The sequence below is a fragment of the Falco rusticolus genome, chromosome 14, assembly GCF_015220075.1.
Source record: "Falco rusticolus isolate bFalRus1 chromosome 14, bFalRus1.pri, whole genome shotgun sequence".
Taxonomy (NCBI): Eukaryota; Metazoa; Chordata; class Aves; order Falconiformes; family Falconidae; genus Falco; species Falco rusticolus.
In genome coordinates this window covers 2,681,568-2,706,786 of record NC_051200.1, presented here as the reverse complement: position 1 = coordinate 2,706,786, position 25,219 = coordinate 2,681,568, and the positions used below count along the sequence as shown (strand labels likewise).

Below are 25,219 nucleotides of genomic sequence, written 5' to 3'. Positions count from 1 at the left end.
ATGGCATTTCATTTATCCATTTTTCAGAGCAGTATGTTAAAATAGTGACTGTTTAATCCCCTTGGAAGAAATGTGTAGGTGGAAAACATTTTATACCACTACTTAATTCCTGAAGAAGAATGGAGGAAATTTATTGGTTCTTGTTACCCAGATAATATTAATTGCATGATAACACCAGAATCTCCTGCTCTGTAGAAAGAATTGGGATTGTTGAAATTAGATTTGCGTAGTCCTGCTACTTTAGCATGCTGTGTCCCTGGTGAGACAGTTACTGTTCTGTGGTGTCATTAACTGAGCTGAGAAGCAAATGTTAAGAGCATATGGTAGTGAGAGAAATTAATTGGAAGTGCCAGCTTCTTAATTTTTCATGTCATTTTTGCTTCCTCCTAAAATTAGGTGTATGTTTGCAATTTAAGCTGTTGATTGCCAGTAAGATTTTTAAAATAAGTAACAGAAAGCTAAGAGGTCTTTTCTTATGTTGAACTTGCAAATATACCAACAAAACATTTTTTTTTTTTAAAAAAGTCTATCTTGAAGTGTGTTATGCTAAAAATGGAAATTGGTTTACCATACTGGAGAGCTGATATTGCAAATGTTGCTCAGGAGAAAACTCCTTGGGATAGTCTTGTTCCAGTGAACCCAACCTTTTAGTACATCTCTCAGAATTTAGTTTCCTGGAATAATAAGTCTTTTCTAGTTTACAGGTTAATGATTCTGATTATAATTAATGAAAATACAGTTGGTTTTCTGTTTTCTGGCTTGGAAAACAGATACTTGCCCTGAAGTTCAAGCAGATTAAATAAAAAATTGTCCAATGAGCACAGAAACACCAGGGAGTTAGAATACAATTTAATTTCGAATTTATGGTTAAAGAATGGGCATAAATGATGGGGACAATAGAAACTTTTTAAATTGTTTATCTTCTTTTATATTGAGTACAGTAAATCAGCTTTGCTTTAGAATTTCTCAGTTGAGGTGTTCATATATGGGCTTTTGCAGGTGGCTTTTTAAAAACCCTTTGGCTTGAAGGCTAGGTTAATTAGTGAAAGGGTTACTTCTTATTTACCTGTATAAATATACCATTTACAGAAGCTTTGACTTCTTACTTTCACGTTCAGTGGCCTGATCTTCAGCAATATCAGAAAATAATAGAGATAGGTAATAGGACATTGTATCACCACCTGAAACTATTCTTGGGTTTGGTATTGTGGTTTTTGTAAAAGTTGACCTACTTTAAGTATTGCTTATAAAAATCCCCTGATATTTCAACACTATTTTCTGTGGCACTAGTGTAAACTAAGGATAGTTTACTCATGGTTGTGAAACACTGCAGCAGCGCACACTGGCAGTGTTCAACCAGGGCAGTAGTGCATTTCGTATAAAACCTGTGCCATTTCATGTACCTGAAATCCTCAGTCAAAGTGGTGATGAAATTCAGAAAAAAAACATGTTACAGAACACTTCTCTCTGTCACTGGAATGAAAAAGAAATTGCCATTCTATGAAACACAAAACTTCTTAACTGAGTGAAAACTATTTGAAGAAAGTTTAGCAAAAGTTCTGCCACTTTTTCATAACTTTATTGCTAGAGCACCGGCTTTGCTGTGTTAGAATCCATCTGGGACCTGCTTTTCTGTAAGCAGATGGCTTTGGGGTTAGTAGCCTGCTGGTGTGTGCCCTCAGTCATCTTAATCCAGAATGTGCTGGCTTTGTTTTGTCCACCCCAAAAAAATTAATTAATTGTTTAGCCTTTAGTTGGAATGTTGCATTTCCAGTCTCCCAGGGAAATGTAGTTATAAATATAATAACTGGCTTAATTATTGCAGTGAACTATTACATAGCAGTATATGTGGGGCACGCGCTCTGCCATCTCAAAGCCAACTTTCATATTGGGGTTTTGGGTAACACAGTCTATATCAACATATAAGTGCTAACCTACAGGTGCATAAAAGCATAAACCTGTTGTATTTCCAAAATATTTTCCAAAGTACAAGTATTTTTTTATTATTAAGAACTAATTATTCGGCAGATATTTTTTTGTTAATTATCTTTTAACTAAAGCAGTATGAAACATTCCTCTAGTCAACCTAATCTGTTAGAAAAAAATTTACCCTTCTGTTTTGTGTTCTTACTGCAGACTGGCTGCATGTTTCTTTATTTTGCAATATGGAATGTGCTCTGGCTCACTTGCCATATTTGTGGTTTTATAAATCAGTTAGTTAATAGTAACAGTCTTGATTTTCGGTTTGGTTTGGGTTTGATTTTTTTTTTTTTTCTTTTTTTTTTTTTCCCCAGGATCTTCCTATGTGATCTTAGGTAGGCCACTTGAGATCATATTCAGAGACATACTAAAGTGGTAAATTCCCAGACCCAGCCTTTGTGGGTCTGTGTTTTAGCCTCTGGTGATGTAATTTCTCAGCCTTTAAATGGGAGTAGCAACAATTTTATATACCTCAAAGAGATGTCATTAAGGTAAATATGTGCATGACTGAAAGTGACTTGTATCAAATGTTAGAAATGTATAAGCACAGGGCTGGACTGAATTGTGCCATAAATTGTGCTCCACACTAACAGTGGCAGAGTGAAATGCCTTAAAAACAAGGAGCAAGCGTTGTGTTTAGAAATGCTGAGACTTCACAAGGTAAGATTGGAAGGAGGGATGTTGCTCTTGGGGTAGCCAGGTACCACAGCTACAGTTCCTTTTCAGTCGCTGTAGCGCAAGTGGAGGCACAATGTTGAAAAGATTTCTTAGATAATAATTATGCTTTTTTTTAAAGGAATTTTTAAAAAAGCTATAGAAGTATCTCATCAGCTCTGTTTATGAGTCTATGGTGCTTTAGAGAACTGAACAGAGTTTGTCCATCAGGAATGGTGTTGGGTGGTTTGCTGTCGGTATGTTTCTTGGCATACTCCCTACTAGAGCTATTAACAGTGTTGTAGGTGTGCAGGGTGGGTGTATATCTGAGGCTCTGTGCCCTAGCAGAGTTAAAACAAGAATAGGCAATGTGCTAATATTGTCAGGAATAGTCTTGCTTTGGCAGGAAAATAGATTAGACTACCTGATAAGTCTTCCTTTAAAAATAAAAAGTCTATTCTTTGAGTCGGTGTTACAGTACAACAAATCCTACTTTAAAAAAAAACCAAGAGTATTTTTATTTTTATTTTTAGATACAGTAAAGATAAAGGTGATCCCAATGAATTTTTTTTCTCTAGCCCACACAGGGTACGAAATGGGGAGATATAAAGATATTTTTGCTAGTTTATTTTTTTCAGTTCTTTGTCATGTATAGGAATGGGGTGTATTACTTTCTAAATAATTCAGACTCCAGAGGCATTCCTTGCATTGTACTTTTAGAACAGCAGAGTTCATTAGAGCAGCAACATATGTATACATCAGTCTTTAATATTTTGATGTAGTCAGTAAGTAGTACCTTGGGACCAAGCTAGATCCTTATTTTATGATTCCCTCCTATCGTGTATTATGTGGAAGCTAAGACACTTATGAGGCCTAGGGAGAGATCCCAGTGCTATGGAGAAGGGCAGGAGCAGGGAACGTGCCACTTAGCTGGAAGGAGGCTAGAGAGGAGGATCGCTATGACAAGAGCAACACAAGAACGAAAGGGGTGGTTGTGCTTGCTCAGACCTTCAGAGGTTAGAACGAGTAACAGATTTGATAGAAACTGCAAAAGATTGAGTATAGGTCAAACTTCACCTCCAAAGCCAGAATCCTAGGGTCTCTAAATGGACTCTGTGAAATTGGTCTAAGCAAGCTGAGAGGAACCATGCCTGTTTTGTTGAAACAGTGCATTTTCTAGACACTTAAAATCCATCTTGTTGCACTGAAGTAGTAGTCTTTGCTGAATAAGATGTTAGCAATTTTCCTCTTACAGAACATCTGCTTTCTGACTGAATCACTGAAGAAGCGGCAGGCTTGTTGGAGCCTGCTGTCCTCCCTGCTGCTCACGAACTCCTGCCTTGCCTCAGGGTGTGGGCTGGGTTTCATCTCGGAGGTGTCAGGCTTAGGTTCCCTGGTGTCTGCAGGAGCGTCATCCTTATTGAAAGGACAGCAGCGTAAAAGTAAACTTTACCTTGGCACTTTTGAATGAAATCTTCTCCCTTGTTTTCGAGGATCTAGAAGTGAGGGGGCATAACAGCTTTGAGTTACAGGGAAGAAAAAAGCAGCAAGATTGTAGTGATACTTTTATCTTCCACAAGTTTAGAAATTACTCATAAATGGGATTCATCTTGTATAACCTTTAATCACAGAGAGCAGAGAATGAATTTGGTAAATAATCTGAAAAACCCCCATATAAAAGCCATTTATCAGCAAAATTACCGTGGGGTTTGTTTTTGCTGAGAAAGTAGATTTGTTTAATCACCTGCCAAAGTTTTATGCAAATACAACCTGAAGCACAAGTATCGCTTATTTGTAGATGTTTGCCTTGGAAGCTTGATGCTTTGTTAACTGCTGGTGCTGAGCTGATTGATTAGAATTGGTAGGTGACGTCAAGTGATTGTCTGATGTTGAAATGTTTCCTTTTTGCTGGTAAGATAATTCAAGATCAAATGAAGACTTTTTGTGAGGCAAACAGTAGGGATGCCTGTTTCAGATGGAGGTAAGCACCAAAGAATAGGGGTATTTCTAAGAAAGCAGGCATGAATAAATCTGCTCTGGTTTGCTTGTCTGCTGTCTGTGAACTGTGCTTCTCACTTTTGGGGAGCTCCAAGTCAGTCACGCAAGAGTTAAGAAGTAAATGCAAACAGAAGAGCTAGGTATATACATCCAACCTAAGTGCTTTCCTCAAGGGGAAGATGCTTTCTGGCACTGCAGCAGCAGGAGAAGCAAACAACTCATGCCCTGTACCCACCTGGAACTGTGACAGTAATATTTTAGTCTTTTTGAAGTTTCTATGGCTAGGTAAAAATTCGCCTGTAAAATGGCTTGATTCTGTTTGTGATATGTTATCCTTTTAATTAAATAGCTGACTTACGCTTGACAATTAATTGGAGTGATGTATGATTTTTATTAGAAACCCATGACTAATTTTTTCTTGCCTTTCTTGCTATCTTATTGTTCTTGCCTACCCTCCTCCAAAGTTGCTGCTGTGTGCCAGCCATGTCCTCCAGGCACTGGTGCAGACCAGTGTTCACTCTTGCTTAGGCTTTTACCTGTTCCAGATAAAGCAATTGTTTTCAGATGTTTTCCAAGCCGTCTCTCAGAAATTTTCCATTTCATCATAGTTCTGCAATTTTTTTATTGTAAAAGATTCTGGGATTTTTACATAAACTTTTTAAAATAAACCCCAAAATTCCCCAAGAAAGCCTCACCACCACCACAACAACCTCTCCCCCACTGCATAATACAGCATGAACTTCATCTAGTACCACATTTCCTTCTTCATTAAAATAACTGCCAGATTAAAAAATCCTTCCTGCAGTAGTCTCTGTACCTGTGGAGTAATGTGCTAGCAAACTCAAGTGAATTTTATATTTAATTACAAAAGGCAAGATTAAAAATGGAATGACTGAAGATATCTGTATTAAAATCAGTAGAGTGGCAGCTGCAAAGAACTCAAGTTTGTCCCTTATCTTATTCTGCCTAACTGTAAGAAGCTCAAGATTTCCTGTAATGTTACAACGAAATGTGACAATTCTTTACCTTTTTTTCTACTTAGGAAGCTTTAGTCTTTTTATAGGAAATTTGTTTCCATGGGTGAACTTAGGCATGGATGAGTGGGGAGCAAGGCATTGTTCGTTAAAACAAACTTTTTTGAAGGGATTGGGCTTAAAAGGAAGGAAATGTGGTTTAGACTTAAGTTTCTTTTGAAATTTCTTCCTCTTCTTTTTCCTCATCCCTCCTCAAAACAAACTAAAAATCCAAACAACCAGAAGTCCCCAAACTGATGTTTCACCATACGTATCATTCAAGTATTCGGTATAACCTGGAAAGCCAGAGAGAAAAATTGTCAGTTTAAAAATCACTGTCGTGGTTATCTTTTCTTTTCCTTCCCTTCCCTCTCTGGATTATTCTCCCTCAAGAACACACAGCTTTTGTCTAAGCTTTTCTAGTTCATATATTTGGCAGGGTTTTATTCAGTCTGTGTCACTGCTGTGTGTAAAGTAATGTAAGCTTCAGTACATCCATGTGCTTAAAAGGTTTTGCTGAATGAGGTCCTTGCATTCTCTGATCCCCGGGTTGATCATTCACAGGGTTTCTCTGGAAGGAAGAGCCCTAAGGGCGGGGTAGGTGGGGGTGAAGATTTGTGGGGGAGGACTTAAGGCAGGAATACAATTTAATTTTTAATTGGCTATATCTAGAGTGGACATTTGGCTGAAAATCTCTTTTTCTCCCTTTCGTTAGAGGTTCTCAGCCAGACAGTGACTACGTGACAAGTTCCCTTGCACTGGGCTGAAAGTGCCTGATGCTGGCTATCATGGCTGATCCCGTAGGAGAGGAACATGTGTCCCAAGTCAGTGAACTCTGCTGTGAGTGTGGTCAGTTCCACCTCTTGTTGGACAATCATCTCTACAACTTCCAGGATGAAGTGGACGATGAACTCATCTGCCATATCTGCCTTCAGCCTCTGCTCCAACCTATGGACACTCCCTGTGGACATACATACTGTTTCAAGTGCCTTGAAAACTTCATGCAGGAGTATAACTTTTGTCCCATGGATCGGAAAAAGCTCTCTTTCCAGCAGTGCCACAAGTCCAGCCTTCTAGTTCGAAACCTGTTGGATAAGCTGATTGTCTTCTGTCCTTTCAAGGCAGAGTGTCAGCAGACAATGCAGCGCTGTGAACTAGAAGCTCATCTGCAGAACAGGTGCATTTCCTTTTACATGCTATTATTGCTGCTTGTATAATGACATCTGTCTGTTGTGCTTCTGACCAGAAAGATCCATTCTGAGAACAGTTCTTAAACTGGGGCAAGATGGGACACCAGAAATGACAGAGGGTGAGGCCAGCAAGGTGGGTGGGTGAAGACAGTTTAATTGTGTGTGTGTTAGGGAAGCCAGCTCACATGTGCCACAGAGGCGAAGGGTGAGGTGCTTGCCTGCTTGCATGCAAGTTGTCCACAGACACAAAACCTATTGAATGTATATAAATTTGTGTGCTGTGATCTGGGGCACCTGACTCTGAAAATTATTACAAACATGCTTATTCTTGTTTCACTTGTGCAGCGAAAACAGACGGGCACAAAGTCAACACTCTGGAAGCAAGGGATTGTGCAGGGTTGCCAGTTTAATTGGTCCAATTAAGATGAGCAATACCTAAGTCTTTGATCCAAATAATGTAAGTCCCTCCAAGCTGCACATTATGCAGTTGCTGAATCACCTACTTATAATTCCATTATCTTCTCTCATTCTCCTGCTGAGAAGGAGAAGCAATTGAAAAATACTATTTTTTTTCCTTTTTTTCCCCCTTGTGCAGAGGAAGGGAGACTTTTTTTTTTCCCTTGCACTTGTCAGCAGAGATTTGTTTTGGTGCCTCCACTGCTGGTTGTGTTGTTGGCAGGCAGAATATTGTAGCTTCAAAAGAAATGCAGGTGACAAAGAGCTCTTGCCATGGCGCTTGAAAAACACTTGTTCCTACCTAGTTAATGATTGCAGGAAAGGGAGCTAAGTACAAGTCCTACTGCAGGCAGAAGTAGACCTTCGTTGGCAGTGTGTATTTTGTCAGTGGGCAATGAGAAATGCAACAGACTTGTTTCCCTTCAGCCATGTTGTAGCTTTTTATGGCAATGACATGTTTTAAAAATAGGTCAGCCAGCGTGCAGGGAACGGTTCCATTTAGGATACCTTTGCAGTTCCAGCCAGGGGTGTATCCATGCAGTTCTTGCGTGTCTTTGGTACTCATGAGCTGAGAGCTTGTTTTAGAGACGGGGGAAGCGATGGAAGATGCTTGTGTGCCCCTTAAACTGTGAAAGTTTATAATCTTGTTTTTCTTCATCTAGTTCTTTGTACTGCTTGCTTGTTCCCAGGCAGGGTTGAACGCTTAGACTGCAGGGAGAGGGCTGCACAGCTGTGGGGCTGGTGTGTAGCTGGGGCCATGGCCCATAGCAGGGCTGGGCCTTCCTCTCTGCTCTGTGACAAATCTACTCTGGTATCAGTAAACTTATGTCACTTGCTAATCCCTCTGGCACAGGAGTTAAACACAACAGAGGGAGGCACCCTTGAATGTTTATGTTAGAGGCATTCTGGAAATGGTATCGTTCTCTTATATATTTCATAGTTCTTTGTATCTTTCTTGGAGAAGGTGTGTTCTAAAAATTGAGGCTATTTTACCTCGGCTCTGAGCACAGTTAGACAGAAAAATGGAAAATAAAAAGAAAAAATTTACACTGGGATTTGAGTGTTCCTGTTTTTTAGTTTTAACTGAGATTAACTGAGAGCAGGAGACTTAAGGAAATAAGAAGCATCTAGAAACTTGTTTTCTTGGAGGACTTCTCTGCCCTCTGCAAAATGAATTTGTTTCTTGACATCTTAAGAGGGACATGTGCATTGGTGGATCAGTCAGCTTCTGTCTTTAAGTTTCAGGGTCATCTTACTGACTAGGAGTAATACACAGGAAGTAATACTGCGATGAGACTTGTTCAGCCAGAATGTAAATAGTTGAGTTTAATTTGAAAAGTGACTCTGGTAAACACCCAATACTACTTATGTCTCTGCAAGTGATGCTTTTGCATGCATGACCCTTCTCACCTGCCACCTTTTTTATAAGTGCTCTGGGTAAAAGAGCTTGGTTTTCCTCACTCGTTTTTGCTGAGATAGGCTGGCTGTGGTGTAGCTGCATACAGAGCGCATTTTGTTGAATACAGGATTACTTCCTGAACCTTCCTGTGAGGAGCAGTCACTGGGATTATAACCTCCATATTGCTCCTGACTTGGTAGAGCCCTCACCTGTGTGGAGTGCTGTCTGAGGATCAGGTCTCATTTAGCAACAAAAACAACAAAAAAGCTCAAGCCTGGCTTGCTGCTCTTGCTGTTACTCGTTTGTTAAAAACAAAGCCTAATTCAAGGCTGAGTTTGAAACTTGAGACGCTTGCTTTGCATAAAGATAAGTTCATAGTCATCCCTAAAAGGTCAGAGCTAAGTATTTGCTTATATTTCAAGAGGTATTGTTTTCTTCATTGAGTGTTTGCCAAGTAAATATTTAGCAAGGGAGACTCCCATTCCTATTACATTCTCCTTTTTAAAATAATTTGCTTAATAATTTTGAAAGTAATAAAGTAACAAGCCCATTCTTAAGTTGATACTAGTAGAAACTGAAGGTCAAATGAGAATAAATTTTAGCATCTGTGATACGAGCTTTGCAGCTGGTAACATCTTGAATATGCTTCTTCACATACTTTTGTCAGTCAGAGCTTGCATGTGCTGAGTTAACTGCGCAGGCAGAGACAAGCCACTTACAGTGACTGACAATCTCTCTCTAGGTGTCCTGGTTTCAAGAAATACAAATCTGAACTACAGCAGAAAAAGAATTCCATTTCCAAAGGAAAGGAAGATCTCTCTACCAAGGTGGAGACAAACACGCCCAAGGATCCAGAGGTACCAAGTGGAGGATCGTCACTTGTGGCAGAAAGCTCTGCAGCTGCCGTGGTATCACTAGGGACTGCAGAGCCTGGACTGGTTAATCCAGCTTTTGAGGAGACTGAAGAAGGTGAGAGTTTGATACAGAAATGTAATTATGTAATTACTTTTTATAATATAAAAATGAGGTAATTATCTTGGACAGTTCCATTTTTAAAGTGTCCCCAACATTCTTAGATATCCTCAACCCTATTCAGCCATTAGCAGCCATCAGAGCAATCTCTTTCCTCAGCTTGTCCTTGAGCAGAAGCGAGATGCGTTAATGTGCATCAGGTGTGGCAGGGTCTGCTCACAAACGCAAAATTGTCTGTACAGACAATTCAGAGAATCTGTTAGACTGCAGTGAATATCTGCAGTATTCTTTGCAGAAACAAAAGCAGTCCCTGTCAATGTGAACATGGAGCATGTAAAGCACTTGCAGAAGCCAAATAATTAGTAATTAGGAAATGTTCCAGCTTCTTCTTAATCTTGTTAAGAAGTTAAAGTTAAATATGCAGTCAGTTTCCTGGAGTGGTCAGTACCTCCCTAATGATGTGCTGCAAGTGTGTTTTTATAGCATAACTTAGTTTTTGGATTAATAGTCAGTTATGAAAGCCTTGCAGATAAAAGTAGCCATCTCCACTTCAGCAGAGGACTGCTTGTCTCAACCCCTGTTAGAAGGCAGTGGCATGGAAATCTCTGTGCCTTGTTTCAAAGTGAGTCTCAGTTTCCAGTGTGCAGGTGCTGGAGCTGGCAACTGCTGCTCCTGTGCCAGAGTTAATACACGGGTCAGTTTACTTCTCTGCTGACTTTTTCCTGAAGTACAGTTGGGGCTGGTTTTGCATCTCTTGTGTGACAGTTGCCTTTCACCCTAACATGCAGTGTGCTTGGCTTCATTAGTGTTGGCCTGCCTAAATGTTGCAGTGCTGGTAGATTTAATATGACTTGCTAAGAACTTTCATCTTCAAAGTGTCTGAGAAGCGTTGCTTAGTCTTCAGGATGCTGTGAAATAGGTAAACATTACTCCTGTTTACAGGGGGGATGGGAAAAAAGGAGGAAAGGAAATTAGAGGAGGGAAGTTGCAGTGAGCTGCCTGTGGTAAAGTCACCCCAGTGGCAGACCAGTAATTACAGCTCAGTAGTCCCCTTCTCTAATGAGCATTGTGGAAATTGGCATTTGTTATGTGTGTGCTTCTAGTAGGCCAGCTGTCACAGTAGAAAAAGAAATCTCTAAAAGGTAAGTGAAACATACCGAGTGCCCTTTAATAAAACTCCAGACATAATAATGCAAGAGTTTAAATCTGCTATAAGCTAGGAGAAGATGGGAAACGTTCTGAAGAAACTATAAAGAAACAGAGACTTTAAAAGCTTTAAATCTGACCTATTCTTTCCTCTCCTGATAGCTGCTTTCCCTCCAGATGCTACTTTGAACACAACCTGCCAGCATTACAAATCTTGTGGTGCTATGTAAAGGAAAATTATATTAATATGTTGTTTTTCCTCTTCAATTTCCACAATCAGACCTCCCCCAGAGAACTAGTCTTGTGGCTGAAACAACCACAATTGAAATTCACCGAGAAGACCCGGAGGAAGAGCTGGGGATGAGGATAGTTGGAGGTAAAGACACCCCACTAGGAAACATTGTTGTTCAGGAAGTCTTGCGGGATTCTGTTGTTGCTGCAGATGGAAGAATAGCACCTGGGGACCATATTCTCGAGGTACGTAAAACCCCACTGGTAGTCCCATTGCTTCTCTTGACTTGAGGTGAGGGCTGGGGGGGGAGAGTTGCCTAGAAAAACTGAAATCTCTACAGCTGGGGGTTTTAAAGCACTGATCAGACATTGTGTGTCTGCTGGGTCTGAGAAGCAGACTTTTGAGGTTCCTTCCAGTCATACTCATCGTTACTTCGTATATTTGGTAGCTTTTTGAAATTTAGACCATTTTGGGCAAAGTAAAAAGATTTCAATCTGATAAATTTCACCCAGTAGCACCATTTCTCTCCAAAGGACTCTGCTCTAGTTAGGAAGTCTTATAATTGCTTGCTCTGCTGTGTTGCTTAAGCTGCATGTTCTCAATGGGCAGGTCCAAAGTTTAAGACCTTACGACTTGAAGTAAGCATCAGATATGTAATGTGAGTAAGAAAGAGTACCAACCTCATGCTGTGCTGACCCACAGCCAGATGTAGTTTCCAGGTTAAGCATACTGGATAGCAGTGGGATACTCAAGGCGACAAGCTTGTATGCAGCAGTAAAGCCTACATGCAGCGAGAACTGTTAGCACCTCCCGGCTATAGCTTCCCAATCATTTGACAAGCCATAGAGACCTAATTATCCGTTGGACCGTGGACTTCAGTAAGGACTGGCAGCCCCACGTGCACAAGCAGCTGATACAATCCCCACGTTGGTTTCTTAGACCAATAGAGTAACTTCTGTTTTATCCAGTTGAATTGTACATATCTCAGTCTTGGCTGGGCTGTAAATAGGACAGGCCCCACACTTACTAGCCCTATTAACATCCAAAAAAAGACTGCTCAGAGTCTTAAGTGACAGCAGACAAAGTGAAAAGTAGTTTCTCCGTTATCCTGGTAAAAGCATGATTAGACTGATGATTCCAGGAGCTTGTAGACTATGGACCACTCTTCAACTTAAAAGTGAGGATGGGTAGTCTCAGTCTGAGTCTTCTTCTCCAAGTGTGTATTGAATGCTGGAGGTTAAGGGAAAGCAGTTCTGCATTGCCACGGGATGGATGTAATGATTTAATATTTTGCAGTTTCAGATTTGTTAGTTATGTGAGTTGTCCTGCGTTTTCCCTGTCCTCACCTATTCACCGTCAATTATGATCTGATTTAATCTGCTTTCTTCTGCATTCCTTAGGAAACTCTGCTCTCTTACATGCATCAGAAGCAGCTGCTTCAGTCACAGCATTGCACAGGGAGTTGTACATCCTGTATCCAAGTTTGTGATGATCCGCATTGTGGACAGTGCCTAAATTATGTAGGTTCTGATTAGTGACTCTGTTTTGTTTGTCTCTCTAGGTGAATGGCGTCAACATCAGCAGTGTGACTCACTGTCAAGCTGTCTCCTTCCTGCGCCACCCAGGTCCTGTTCTTCACCTCATGGTCCTGCAGGAGAAGGGTTTTTCCAATAAGACTGTGCAGCAGGATTCTACTTCTGCTGCAAATAGGGAAGTGATCCACGTTACCTTGATAAAGAGAGACCGATCTGAACCTTTGGGAATCAAACTGATCAGGAAGACAGATGAGGCAGGGATTTTTATTCTAGATCTGTTAGAGGGAGGTTTGGCTGCCAAAAATGGAAAGCTGAGTCGGAATGACAGAGTCCTGTCAATAAATGGCCAGGATTTGAGGCAAGGAACACCTGAGGCTGCTGCGCAGATAATCCAGGTAATTTATGATGTGTTGAGGTTGTATGGCTAATGACTCCGCAGCTGTCTGTGTTGATGGCAGGGCTCCTGTTCTGACCCAAGGACTAACAGAATGCGCTAGAGCAAACTGCATTCCCTGAAATACCTCTTTGGGAAAGTGACTTCCCTGCAGATGTGTGGGAAGCACTGCTTCCAAACGAAGACAAACATGAAGAGTTGGAACCCACTGTGGGTCTTTTCTGACAAATATAAAGCGAGTCAGTTGCTTATGGCACTTTAGATCAGTTAAGGCACTTGGATCTCCTTTGTGGTGTGGTGTGTGGAGATTTTCTTGCAGAGTGAATATTTGTATGCACTGTGTAGATGCACGTAACAGAGGCAAGGAGAGATTAGAACAGCCTCTCATGCTTCAGACAGTCAAACTGGTGGTGTTTGTTGGGAGATGTGATAGGCTGGCAGCACAGAACAGAACCCTTTTGACTGATTTGAAGCCCTCTCCCCATTTTACCTGTGTTTGGGAAAGGAGTCTAGAAAACAACATGAGGCACCTCAGGCTAAAAATATTTAAAACATTAAATGGGTAGATGAGAGGTGGTCTTTTCCTGCGCAATAGGAATGCACTCCTGTTGCAGCATGCCAAATGTTTTGGTGAAAGGAGCGGGCAAGGAATTTTGGTTAAGGATTACTACATGTGCAGCAGATATCATGTAGATCAGTTTCAATTCTTTATCTCTCTAGGCAATGACCTTCAGTTTCTGTTTTTATCTAAAGATCATGACACAATAAATCTCATCACATACTGTTTATATCCTGGAAAGGATCTGAGGTCAGCAGTGGGGGAGAGCCAGTTCTTTTCCTGGTAATCAGCAGAGGAGTAGAGTAGCATGGGAGAAAAGAGCGAAATTTCCAGTAGCAAGATCCTTTTTTATGTTATAGATGTGATTCCATTCTGTGGCCTCTTAGAATCTTGTTTGCATTCCACAAATGCAAATACAACTCCCATAGGAGGAACTCTTTCTTGATCCCACTGCAACCAGTAACCAAAGTCTCAGAACTGGCTTCATTAGGTTTGGTATTGAATTCCTTTTGAAGCGACATTTGTGTAAAACTCTGAGAGCCTTCCAAACATTATCTCATCTGAGGACTAATTAAAATTGTTGCTTAAATGTAATTTTAATTTTGCTTGCAAACCATTTGCAGAAAAAGAGTCCTTCTACCTGTTAAATACCACTTACAGTACATGTGGCTGTGCATATATATATATCTATATCTGTATGTAGTCTGGTACTCCTGGCTGAAGTAAAGAGCAAATCCCCATCTTAGGACGTGATATTTACAATGTATTTTCTGAAGACATGGATGGGTGCTGACATGTCTGGAAAAAAATTGCTCTATCTGAAGTGACTTTGGAGGCAAGAGGCTTTCTGTTTCAGAAAACAAAACTCTCCTGTACTAGGAGAGAAAAGAGAAAAAAGAAAAGAAACTAACTGCAAAACAGTTGATGCAGTCCCTCTTCTGAGGACAGGGAATTCACTGCTGCCAGGGTGCTGTGGCACCAGGGAAACAGGATCCCATGTTGAGAAGTGAGAGTGGCAACTATACTTCTCTCATCTACTGCAGGAAATGTCCCAAGTAAGCACATACGCCTTACCCCAGTGGAGTCCTTCACAATAAGGTTTTGTCCAATTATCTGGAAGAACAAACCAAATTAGAAGAGCAGTAACAATAGTGACTACTTTCCCTGTAGTTCTGCCAAGGCCAAACATACAGCTGGTTAAGTGTTTAATTGGCAGCAGTCTTAGACAAAAGGTCATGCCTTCAGGTATTCTGGGAAAAAAATGGGTGGGAGATGTTGAACAATAGACGTGGTACATAAGCTAGGAGGGGAAGAGCTTTAACAAGTTTCTTTATGATAAAAGAAAAAGCATCCAGTGCTTGGTATCATGGTCATCCATTGTGTGGACCAGTCAGTGTTCTAGTTCTGTTGTATCACAACACAATATGCTATTTTAGTTTTTTCTACTGAAGTGGAGGAATTAATCATCCCTTTCCACTTTCTCTTGTTTGGCATTTGTGGAGGAGAGAGGCATGAGTGAAGCCTGCCTCTGCTCCTGTTCTTTTTGACATTTGCTAATTCCTTTTTTCTTTTTACCATGGGATTCTGTGGCTCTTCACAAAAAACCATTCCATCGCATTGCGTAGCCCTGTTTCAGACCCTTTGCAGACAGCGATGCCAACCCTTCTGTCTCCCTAAGAAAATGGCAGGGGCCTTCTGTAATTTCTAATTTATTTTTCTATCTGTTTTATTTACACTCTTCTTGTTTCTCCTGGAAGACCACTGAATCAAGAGTGAACTTTGTGATCTTGAGGCAGCCAGGTGTACAGCTGTCAGACCCAGTAGAAGATGGCAGCACATCAAATAATAGCAGCAGCAGCAGTAGCAATGGAGGAAGCCCGGTGCACCACCGAAGACGACTAGAACAGAATCACTATAGACGAAAATCTAACTACCAGAAGGTAAGTTTTGTAATTAATGGCAAAAGTACTCGTTATTCTTGGTCTAGCAGATTTATTCTGTTTGTTCTGTGATGGTAATTTATCATGTAAGATGGATCAGTAGCCCCATTTCTTCTTGGGCTATCGAAAAGCAGCAGGTTTGTGGCTTTTGTCACTGGAGAATGGAACATTACTGGGAAACACAGTTTTTAGGGGAAAAACATGTCAAAATGTCTCTAATGTTTATGCAGAACCAGTGTTTAATCCCTTCTTGTCTGGAAAGTGCAATGGGAAATTTACCATCCATGAGACTCTTGGGACTTGCCTCTTGACGTCCTTCAAGCACAACAGGTTCAGGGTATTGCACAAGGACACTAAGTTATGCTTCTGGTTTGGAGCTAGAGGGCTTTATGGGGCAGAAGTAGAAACTACACAAATTACACAGTAATGCTCCTGTGACTTTCAGTGTTCATCTGCCATCTGTTTGCATATTATAAGAAACAGTATGAACAAGAGGAGAATCACCAGCTTGTTGTACCAAGAGAGACTTGCTCTGTGTTTAGAACTTCTGTTTGAGTGAGAAAACTTGCTACAACTGTTTAGACCTCTGTGTTTAAATGTCTCTGGAGTTTAGTAAGTAGCTGTCAGAAATGGCTGGAGTGTGGTTCCTTGATTTAAATGCTTGAATATCATTGATGTATTGTTTCTACAGCACGCACTATAACATGTGCTTTCACTGCAACCTAAACATTTAGTAGTAGTCAGAGAGAGGTTGATTGCTTGATATGAATGGCTTTGGAATGCGTTTGTAGCTTGTTCTTCAGTGCAAAATTGTTCTCCTCGGAGTAAGCATCTCTCTACAGCAAAAGAATGTGGGATCATTAGCCGAGCAGTGCCTTGGTTGTGGTTGTTGGAAATACAGGGTAGTATTTCTACCCAGAGCAAGTACGTGAGAAGCTGACTTCGCCATCTGGCAACACTGCTGAAATGTTCTGGATTGAAGATACAATATGTTCTGTCATTTTCTTCCAGATCTGGACTTCTCATTTAATTGCATTAATGAAGATGCATTTTATACTGTGATTCCTTTGTAGGATTTACCTCAGGGATATGTAAGTCATGAAAAGACAGTTGCAATAAAAAAAGAACCAAAGGAATCCTTAGGAATAACGATTGGAGGTGGAAGGGATAACAAAAACAAACTCCCTATATATGTAACAAGTGTGCAGCCCATTGGATGCCTCTTCAGGGATGGGAGAATCAAGCGAGGTAAGGAGGATCTCAGACCCTTTATCCTTGAAGAACTGGGTTGGGTTTTTTGGTGTTTTTTTTTGGGGGGCGGGGTATATGTTGGTGATTCAGTGAAAGTTGGACTTGGGCACTAAAGTGAGACTGGAAGCTTGGTTCCATATGAGACCTTGAGTCAGAAATGGGCTTCATAGCGAAAGGTCTGTAATAATCCTGTCTTTAATCAACAGGAGATGTACTTTTGAGCATAAATGGCATTGATTTGACTCATTTGAACTACTATGAAGCTGTCTCGGCACTGAAATCTAATGCAGCTTCCCACTCAGTTGTACTGAAAGCCTTGGAAGTCCTCTCACTGAACTCGTCAGAGCCACCTCTGGACATCAAGGAGCAAGGATTCAGTTGGTCTCCCCTCTGGATCACATGGCTTGGATTGCCTAGGTATGTTAGGTGACTGTACAGAGATTTGTTCAATCACAGAGTTGACTTTCACTAAAATACTAGAAATTAATTGCTTTGTTGGTTGACTTAGAAGCATTACTGGTATTTTCATTTAGCACTAAGGCAGCAGAAAGCCTTATTTGTCAACAAGCTCACAGTATAATGAATGCATAAGAAATTTCCACTGCTTTTTATGGTGTGACCCATCGTCCCCCCGCTTCTGTTGGACAGTAACTGTATATCAGAAGTTCCTGAAAGCCTTTTTTTCCTAAGAGAACTAACACAAAAAATCAGAAGTATAGGTTCTAGCATTTGAGGCACTAAATTGACATATAATCAACACAGATATAGTCCCTGCTAAAATATCATTAATGAAATCGCTCTGTGGCTCTTTCTGGGTGGCATTACAGAAACCAACAGATACTTGTGCTGTTTTGTTTCTAATCTGATCACCTCAGCTGTGGGCAGGCATTCTTTCAGTCTAAGGCTTTTTGGTTGTCATAATTGTATTATCTTTAGCATGAAGCAGAAATGATTCTGAATAGTTGAGTTTTCTCACTGTGGAGCTTTGGACCATAGACTTAGCACAGATTTTAGAAGCAACACGGTAAGTTCCAGGTAACGGGGTTTTCTTTCTCCTTCCTGGAGAGGTGAACCTCTGGTTTGCTCATTTCTGCAGTTTCATCAAAATACATTCAGCTGTGAAAGGTCGAGCCTGTTGTAGTTCCAGCTGACTGGAGGAGGATCATGTAGGAAATGCATGTGGAACAGTAAAGCCAAACCCTTCTGTGGGAAGCCCAGATTATTTACAGCCTTGTTTCTTGAGGCAGCTAAAAGAAGAAATACTAGCAAAGCCTCTGTTACGTTACCCTTGTGTTACTTAGCAGCCTGTAAATGCTAAACAAAACAGCCCAAGGAAGGTAGCTTTTGTGTCTTGGGTGACTAACTTGGCTTGTATTCAGCACCATCCTGCTGGTTTCCTCTGCTCTCCCAGGGAAGCAGCCTGTTTGTTCTGTGCAGGCCTAGTATGAACTAGCCCTGAGCTGCCCCTGGATAGCCCAAACCTGAGTGCAAACCCTTCAGTCTTTCTTGCTCCAGCCTGAATTCCGGCATTTGAATTTGTCTGCCATTCTTCTGTGGGTGTGAGGGTGGTTAGGAGGCACAAAGCAAGGTTATTTCATTTCAGGATCTGACAAAATCTCCCTTCTTGTTTCCAGTAATAAAAATGGCTGTAATTGTTGTGCTTCCTCACTCGTTTTCCCATCCGCTCACAGTAAGACCTGGTACCAGCTAGCTGGTTGTCCGTAGGATGAACAATTTCCCTAAAGCCACTAAGAATCTGCCTTGCGGCTAGGCAAGGTATTTCTATTTGACATTGTGGCTGGCACAATCAAGTTATTCTTAATTATTGCTTGAGAATCTGAGAATCTGTAAATTGAAGTGGCAGCCTTGTTTGTCACCTGTTTAGGTTGCCTCTGCGCTAGCATTTTCGTTTGGCTTGGGAATGCGCACTTGAAGCGAGGATCCCAGTTGTCCTCCTCTCCTGTATTTTGGCTGACATTGCTGAGGGGTTTTTGGCCCCCCGCAAACTGCGTTCTGTTTGGATGGGACTCAACCAGAAGTGCTGCAGAGGAATGTCTGTTGTGCTCTGGCACGAACAGACCCTGTGTGTACCACGCTAGCAATAGGTTACAGAAAATCCCCTGAAATGTACCAAAACTAGACCTTGTCTCCTCAGCACCAGGTCGGTTTCTTTTGGGCTGCCCTGCTAAAGCAGATGTACTCTCAGTATGCTAAAACATTTTGCAGTACGGTGTGGAAGTTTAAAGATTATTGCTGATAGCTTGTGCGATTTTGGTTTGTTCAGCTTTTTTTCCCAGTTACTACTCTATCCAACAGAAACGTCCTTTCCTCCTTAGAGGAAACCCAAATATTCCTTTCTAGTTTGAAGCCCAGCTTTAATTTCAAGTCCAAGCTTTCAGCATAAAGCTCAAGGCTAGGGAAATGTATTCAGTCGTTGCAACACTTGAGCCCACAGTGTTTAATTCTGGCCGTGATTCTTGTATCTGTGGTTTTCTGTTTATGTCAAATACTGTCTGTCATCACTGCTCCCTTGGTGATGTGCTCTTTCTGAAATGTGGAGCCCCTGTAGCCCACCCTGCAGAACATGGGTTATATGCCAGGCTACTGTTGCAGAAGCATTTTAGGAGAGGTGACAGCCCTGGTCCTGTGTCTTTCTTGGGGCCCTGGGTAACAGAGGGAATAACATGAGCACCTTGGTCACATTCTTCCTAAGAGAAAACCACTCTGTGCTCCTAAGGCTACCTGCACACTGCAGCGCTTGGTGTGTAAGCTTGGAGCATCTTCCACTTGTGACCACGGCCAGTGCTGCACACTCCCAGTGAAGATACAAACACCTCCCTAAGGGGGATGGTGGTGTAATATTTTTCCATCTAACCTCAGGCAACTAGTACTGGCTGTACTGAACCAGGTGGCTGCTATATTTCTTGCATTTTTTGGTTTGTAATACAACTGCGGGTAGCTCTGCTGTCCTTGTAAACTTACTCCGTCTCTGTTCTTTGCTGTGTTATTAATTGGTGGCAAGTGAGTGTTCCAAGTTAATTGTATGCTACTACTCATTGCTACTGAATGTTTATCATCATCACTGTCTATGTCATAGGAGACAGAACAGGAACTTTACTTGATTTCTTTATAGCATTATGTTAAACCAAGACCAGCTACTGATAGTATGAAATACCATCTCAATGCTGGTTTGGAGGGGGTGTGTCCCCTAATTCATTGCATGCTGAATCCTAAAGATACTAGAAATACCAAAATTACAGATTACTTTATCTTTTCTCTGGTAAAGCTATGACTCTTGAAAACAGTAACCGTGCACTATGTGGCTTAGAGATAATTCTCAGAGGGTGGCAAAGCAGTTTTCCTCCTGCCCTTTTCCTTGAGGTGTATCTGAACTCAAGTCTCCATGACGTCTGAGCTCTCTCTGCAGCAACTGTTAGGTGTTCCCTGCCATGGCCCCGCTGGAGCGGCACGCTCCACAAACTCTGAAAGGGATGCAGAACTGCAAACTCAGCAGGGTGTTTGTCAGAATAAAACTTGCACCTTTACTTTCTGTAAAATCTAAAATTCTTTTTTCACAGTCATTTTCCATTACAGTAAATTACTGTTTCTCTTCCTAAAAACCCTTTTTCATATGGAAAACTGATTTCTAGCCTTTTTAAACTCTTGGAGAATGTCTAATGCTTTTGTTTATGTTCTATGCTGACATAGTGCTGCTTACCACTCTTGCTTTCTGTGCTGTTTATTTACGCTAGTTGTCACATACCTTTCTCATGGTGTGTTTTTTACACTTGTGTGGTATCAGTAGAAAAAAAACATGGAGGCATCAGTAAGCTGGAGCTGGGTCTGCCCACATTTATGTATGAAGAACTTGTACAAAAGTAAAGTAAATTACAGTTTGAAAGTAGATAATTGGATCTTTCTCCTAGTAAGAAGTTAACTGAGGCTTTTGAAATCTGAAACTCATCTGCAAACTGCTCCAGTGAAGCCCTTACGGCAAAAACATTTATTAGGAAAAGTTTAGCTGCTGGAATACCTCAGTGGGGTGATGATCGGCGGCAGTTTCACACAGTGTAGCTCTGGCAGTGCCTCTGTGCCAGAATGTAACCTGACTGTGAGCCAGAGTACATGAGATGCTTGCCTGTGCTCCTGCCACACCTTTTCAGACGCCTCGCAAAGGCTTTGCATGCCTTTGTGCTACAAACTCAAGGAGCAAGTGCTCTTAGCACTTACAGGCCCCGTTCTCCACGGCAGCCCTCGCGCTGCAGCATACCCCAGGCTGACTTGGAAGACATACCTCAGTGACCAGCATTCAAAACCAGTGGTCTGTGAACTCGCTCTGAGGAATCCAGTATCTTGCCTGTGCATAGCAATCCCGGGTGTAGGTCCTGCAGGAAAAACCTTCCATATTCTGATTTGGTAGTCAGTAGAAGAAGGGCTGCCATACCTCGTGCGTTTGCTTTCCATCAGTGATACGCAGCTGCTGAATGCCTTCATTGTATCAAGCATGTAGTATACAGATGGAATAAAAATAGCTCGATTCTCATTAATTGCATGGGTGTAGCTGCTGTTGATGATTAATTTGGCTTTGTCACCGGTACTGTGCATGTTCATTAGTAGAATTCATGAAGTTACTCACGAATCTTTCGGGTCACAAACTCCTTTAGAGAACAGTAATTTTCTGTTAACTCTTAAACTAGCACTGACAATACCAAGAGAAGATTTCTAAAGGACTGGTACCTTCACCTTTGAGAATTATCCCTGTAATGTGCCCTGCGAAGAGGTTGCCTCAGATCCTTAAAAAGAAGATACAAGGCTGTTACACAGCTGTGCTTTTCACAAGAGAAAACATAAATTTCTGGTCAGGCAGTTTTCCTTGAAACGTACTCATAAGCTTCCTCTGGTTTTGACTGTGCCTGTCTCCACAGCTATCTTCACTGCTGTCAAGATATTGTCCTTAGTAAAGGTAACCTGGAAAGCTGGGGCTTCAGCATTGTTGGAGGCTTTGAGGAAAGCAAAGGAAACCAGCCATTCTTCATCAAAACCATCGTGCCTGGGACTCCAGCCTTCCGAGACAGGAAACTGAAGTACGTGTGAGCTACCCTGCCGGTCACTGGTGTTTGTATCAGAAATGCTATCAGTACAAGGGACTGACGGTCTCTTACCCTTTTAACTAGCTGGGCTAAGTTAATGACTTCTTACACACTCATTTGTGCAGTTAACACTGTTACCAAAGCTGTAACAAGCTAAGTCCTGTATTAATGAGTGTTTTGGTTTCTCTATAAAGGTGCAGCTAAAAGGAATTAACAGTTACATTTTAAAAGGCTGTAAAGCTTTTAATTGAGTGATTAGATAAAAGCAGAAAGGGGATATTTGAGATGAATCTTGGAGGTGCCAGAGTATAAAATTAGGATTAGGAAAAGTATGTCAATGAAAGCAACAAAAGCCCTCCTGTGCAGGAAACTTAAATCCAGTTTTGCTGACCTGTTGGTTGGTAATCACAGCGAGTGGAGGAGTGAGAGTAAACAGCGGGCCTGGATAATCCCACAGAGCTCTCTTACAGTGTTATCTCTGGGAACCAAGAGAGCTGTACAGCAAGGCTGCTGTCCTAGTAGGGGGCATAGTTTGGGCATCGGGAGCTGGGCTTTGCTCCCCTGAAAATGGTGTGTAGGCCTCTAGCTGGGGCAGAGCCTGGGTGGGAGGACTGGGGCCAGCCGGGTTCCTGTGCGGGTGCCAGGACGGCAGTGTGCTTTCCCCATCGGATGTGAGGAAGGTAGCTGCCTGGTTTCACACCTCACAGCAGAACAGGACAACCACTCAGAAGATGGCTTGGTGGGCCATAGAGGTGGGCAGATCAAGCGGGACTTTAAAACCTTTATGTGTTGAACTACAACGTGACAGCATGCTTTGGCCTCGTGAGCACTCACCTTAGTGGCTGCTAGCTGTAGGAGTGACCTTGATGACAAGTATGTTTATGAGTGCAAATTTGTTTCCTGTAACTTTTCCCTCTGCTGACTGGCCAGCTGGTCACGCTGCTGGTGACCTTCACTGCCACCGCTCGAAGCACCAGCAGTGTCCTCCCTTTCCCTTGCCCTCTGACTCAGAACGGAAAAAGTTGCTTCAACAAGGAGTTGACAATCTTGGCTCAGGGTGGGCTAGACCTTAGGGGTCCTAGGGTGTGTGTTAACGATGATTAAGTCCTGACAAGCATGTTTCCTGCTTTCTGATTAGGTGTGGAGATGAAATAGTGGCAGTAAATGGAGTGCCAGCGATCGGAATGAGCAACTCGGAACTAATCCCAATGCTGAAGGAGCAAAGGAACAAAGTCACGCTGACTGTGGTGTCCTGGCCGGGAAGCCTCGTGTGAAAGCTCAAGCAAAGCCCACGCCCGTTTCAGGTATCAGAGGGCCACCACACAAAGCTGAGCACGTGACAGACAAACCGAGGGAATGCTGAGCTCTTGCTACATAGCGTATTGCCATGGAAGACTTCTAGCTTCCTTTCCTCCAGAAAACATTTCTTCACTGTGCTGAGGTTATCAACAAATCTGATTCTTGGATTTAAAGTAACAGTTGATCCGAACAGTTGTTGTAACTTCCTGGGCTCATTAAAGCTCTCGAGGACTGGTGTTGCAGAGTAAGCTCTTTTCCCAGTGGTGTTTCTCTACAAATTGTGTTTGAGGCACTTCCCTCAATTTCAGAGCTCTGCTTTCCATTTAATATTTTGAACAGATTAAACCACATATGACTGTCTGGTTTTCCCTGTTAGTTTAATACAGTTCTGCTGCTGATCTCTGCCTGCCATTCTTGGACACGAGTTATTTTATACATGCTTTTAAAAAGCCACTAATAAAACTGTAAGGATGGGGACCCAATTAAGCAGTTCCTATAGCCCCCAGTCTTGCTATTTATAGGTTACTGAAATGTAATAAATGTATTTATACATCAAAACCCCAAAGGTAACTCCCCTAGCAGGCAGCTGAAGAGCCGCGAGGTTAGTGGCTAGTGTAGTGGAGCTGTGTTTACCTGTATGGAGGTCCCGTCGCCAGGCAGGTGTGAGTCCTGATGGAGGATCCTGCCAACTAGTCACGAGCGGGCGATTCGGCTGGCTTAAAGAAACCAGTCAAAGGTAGCGGCAGGAGTGATTTCACTGAAATACGATGTTGTAAAAGTGCAACTTTAACAAAGTTCCAAGGGCAAGGTTCACTCTTACTGCACAAAGGATATAAGCTTCCCTGGTTTTATGACTTGATGAAATGACCAGCTTTTCCCACAGAAAGTAGATGATTAAGTAAACAGGCCATTACAAGAAACCTCAGTAAGCTCAGAGGGTGGTTGGCTGCCTCAGCCGCATTGTACCAACTGTATGAAACAAGCTCCCTCCTGAAGGACAGCGTGCCCCATTGGCTTCAGTTCAAATCTGCTGTGTAGTTAAAGTTTAGAATAAAAAAACCTGAAGCCAAGGCAGGTTGGTCTGACCTGTGGCATCTTGCTGTTTCCACCTGCACCCTCTACATAAAGCAATTCCCTCCTGTTACAGAAAGCGGTTAACCAGCAGTAGAAACAACAGATCTTTCTCAAACCAGGTTGCATTGAGAGATCTTTCCTCTCTTGCTGGTTCCGCTGCACCTTTTCTGGGGCCAGCTCAGATCTTAAGAATCAAAGGAGCTTCTCTCCCCTGTAAAAATGCTACCTGGAATGAACGTTTAATTCCCTGTTGCAGTCAACTGACTGCAGGTAAGTGCCCATCGTTGTCTTAAGCAGTGCTTTTCTTAGGGCTGGCTACATTGTAATTAGCAGTTACTGCAGAGCAGAATTGTTCCTTGCTAGATGACTTTGCTGTTTACACACAGCGTGACTTCACTTCCTTTGGCTGCTCGATTAAGGCCGTGTATAGCAGGGGCTGTTATCGGAGCCTGCTCCACAGAAACAGCTCAGGATCCAGTTGTCACAAAAGCGTCCCTGGTGCCCGGGGTGGCCTTTGTTTGGCTGATACATACTGCTGTGGACTTTGACAGCAGCAGCAGTGCTGGGCTCTGGGGCCTTTTTTCCCCTCGTTGTTCCTACTGAATGCAGAGAGCAAAATGATTCAAAAGTCGGAAGAGCACCTGTGGAAAACTCATCACTTGACCTCTGTCCAACACAAAGGAAGAGAAAAATCTGAAGCTGTTTTTGTCTCTTTTGAACTGATGTGCAGAATCTGTGCCTGGTATGGAACAGTAAATATTTATGTAGATAGAGAGAGGGCGATGCCTACCGAGTAGTGCCAAATGCCACTTGTATAAAGTGCAGCAGGAAAAAGCCATGCAGCGGGTGGGCAGACGGTTTCAGTGAGGAGGATACTGCAGGAAGCAGCATAATTGACTCCATCTCCTTTCAAGGTGCCTTCAAACTTTACCGATGTCCTCGTAATTTAAGTACTGTTTCCAAGATCAGCTTGTTAATAGAAGTTGAATTTGTTTTGATGCCTTTATAAATTATTGTAATATTGCTGAAAAACATGT

The 25,219-nt window shown here is 42.0% G+C and overlaps 1 protein-coding gene across 1 annotated transcript in view; it reads left to right on the top strand.

Annotated features, from left to right (window-relative positions):
* LOC119157147 (ligand of Numb protein X 2-like) overlaps positions 1 to 25,219 on the top strand; it is a 31,785-nt gene extending 6,566 nt beyond the window's left edge. Inside the window, exons 2-10 of the mRNA XM_037407691.1 lie at positions 6,361 to 6,822; positions 9,433 to 9,659; positions 11,089 to 11,285; positions 12,602 to 12,970; positions 15,286 to 15,468; positions 16,542 to 16,716; positions 16,926 to 17,136; positions 21,645 to 21,803; positions 22,948 to 25,219. Of these exons, the coding sequence (XP_037263588.1) occupies positions 6,422 to 6,822; positions 9,433 to 9,659; positions 11,089 to 11,285; positions 12,602 to 12,970; positions 15,286 to 15,468; positions 16,542 to 16,716; positions 16,926 to 17,136; positions 21,645 to 21,803; positions 22,948 to 23,083 (2,058 nt within the window). The 5' untranslated portion in view covers positions 6,361 to 6,421 and the 3' untranslated portion in view covers positions 23,084 to 25,219. The remainder of the gene's footprint in view (positions 1 to 6,360; positions 6,823 to 9,432; positions 9,660 to 11,088; positions 11,286 to 12,601; positions 12,971 to 15,285; positions 15,469 to 16,541; positions 16,717 to 16,925; positions 17,137 to 21,644; positions 21,804 to 22,947) is intronic.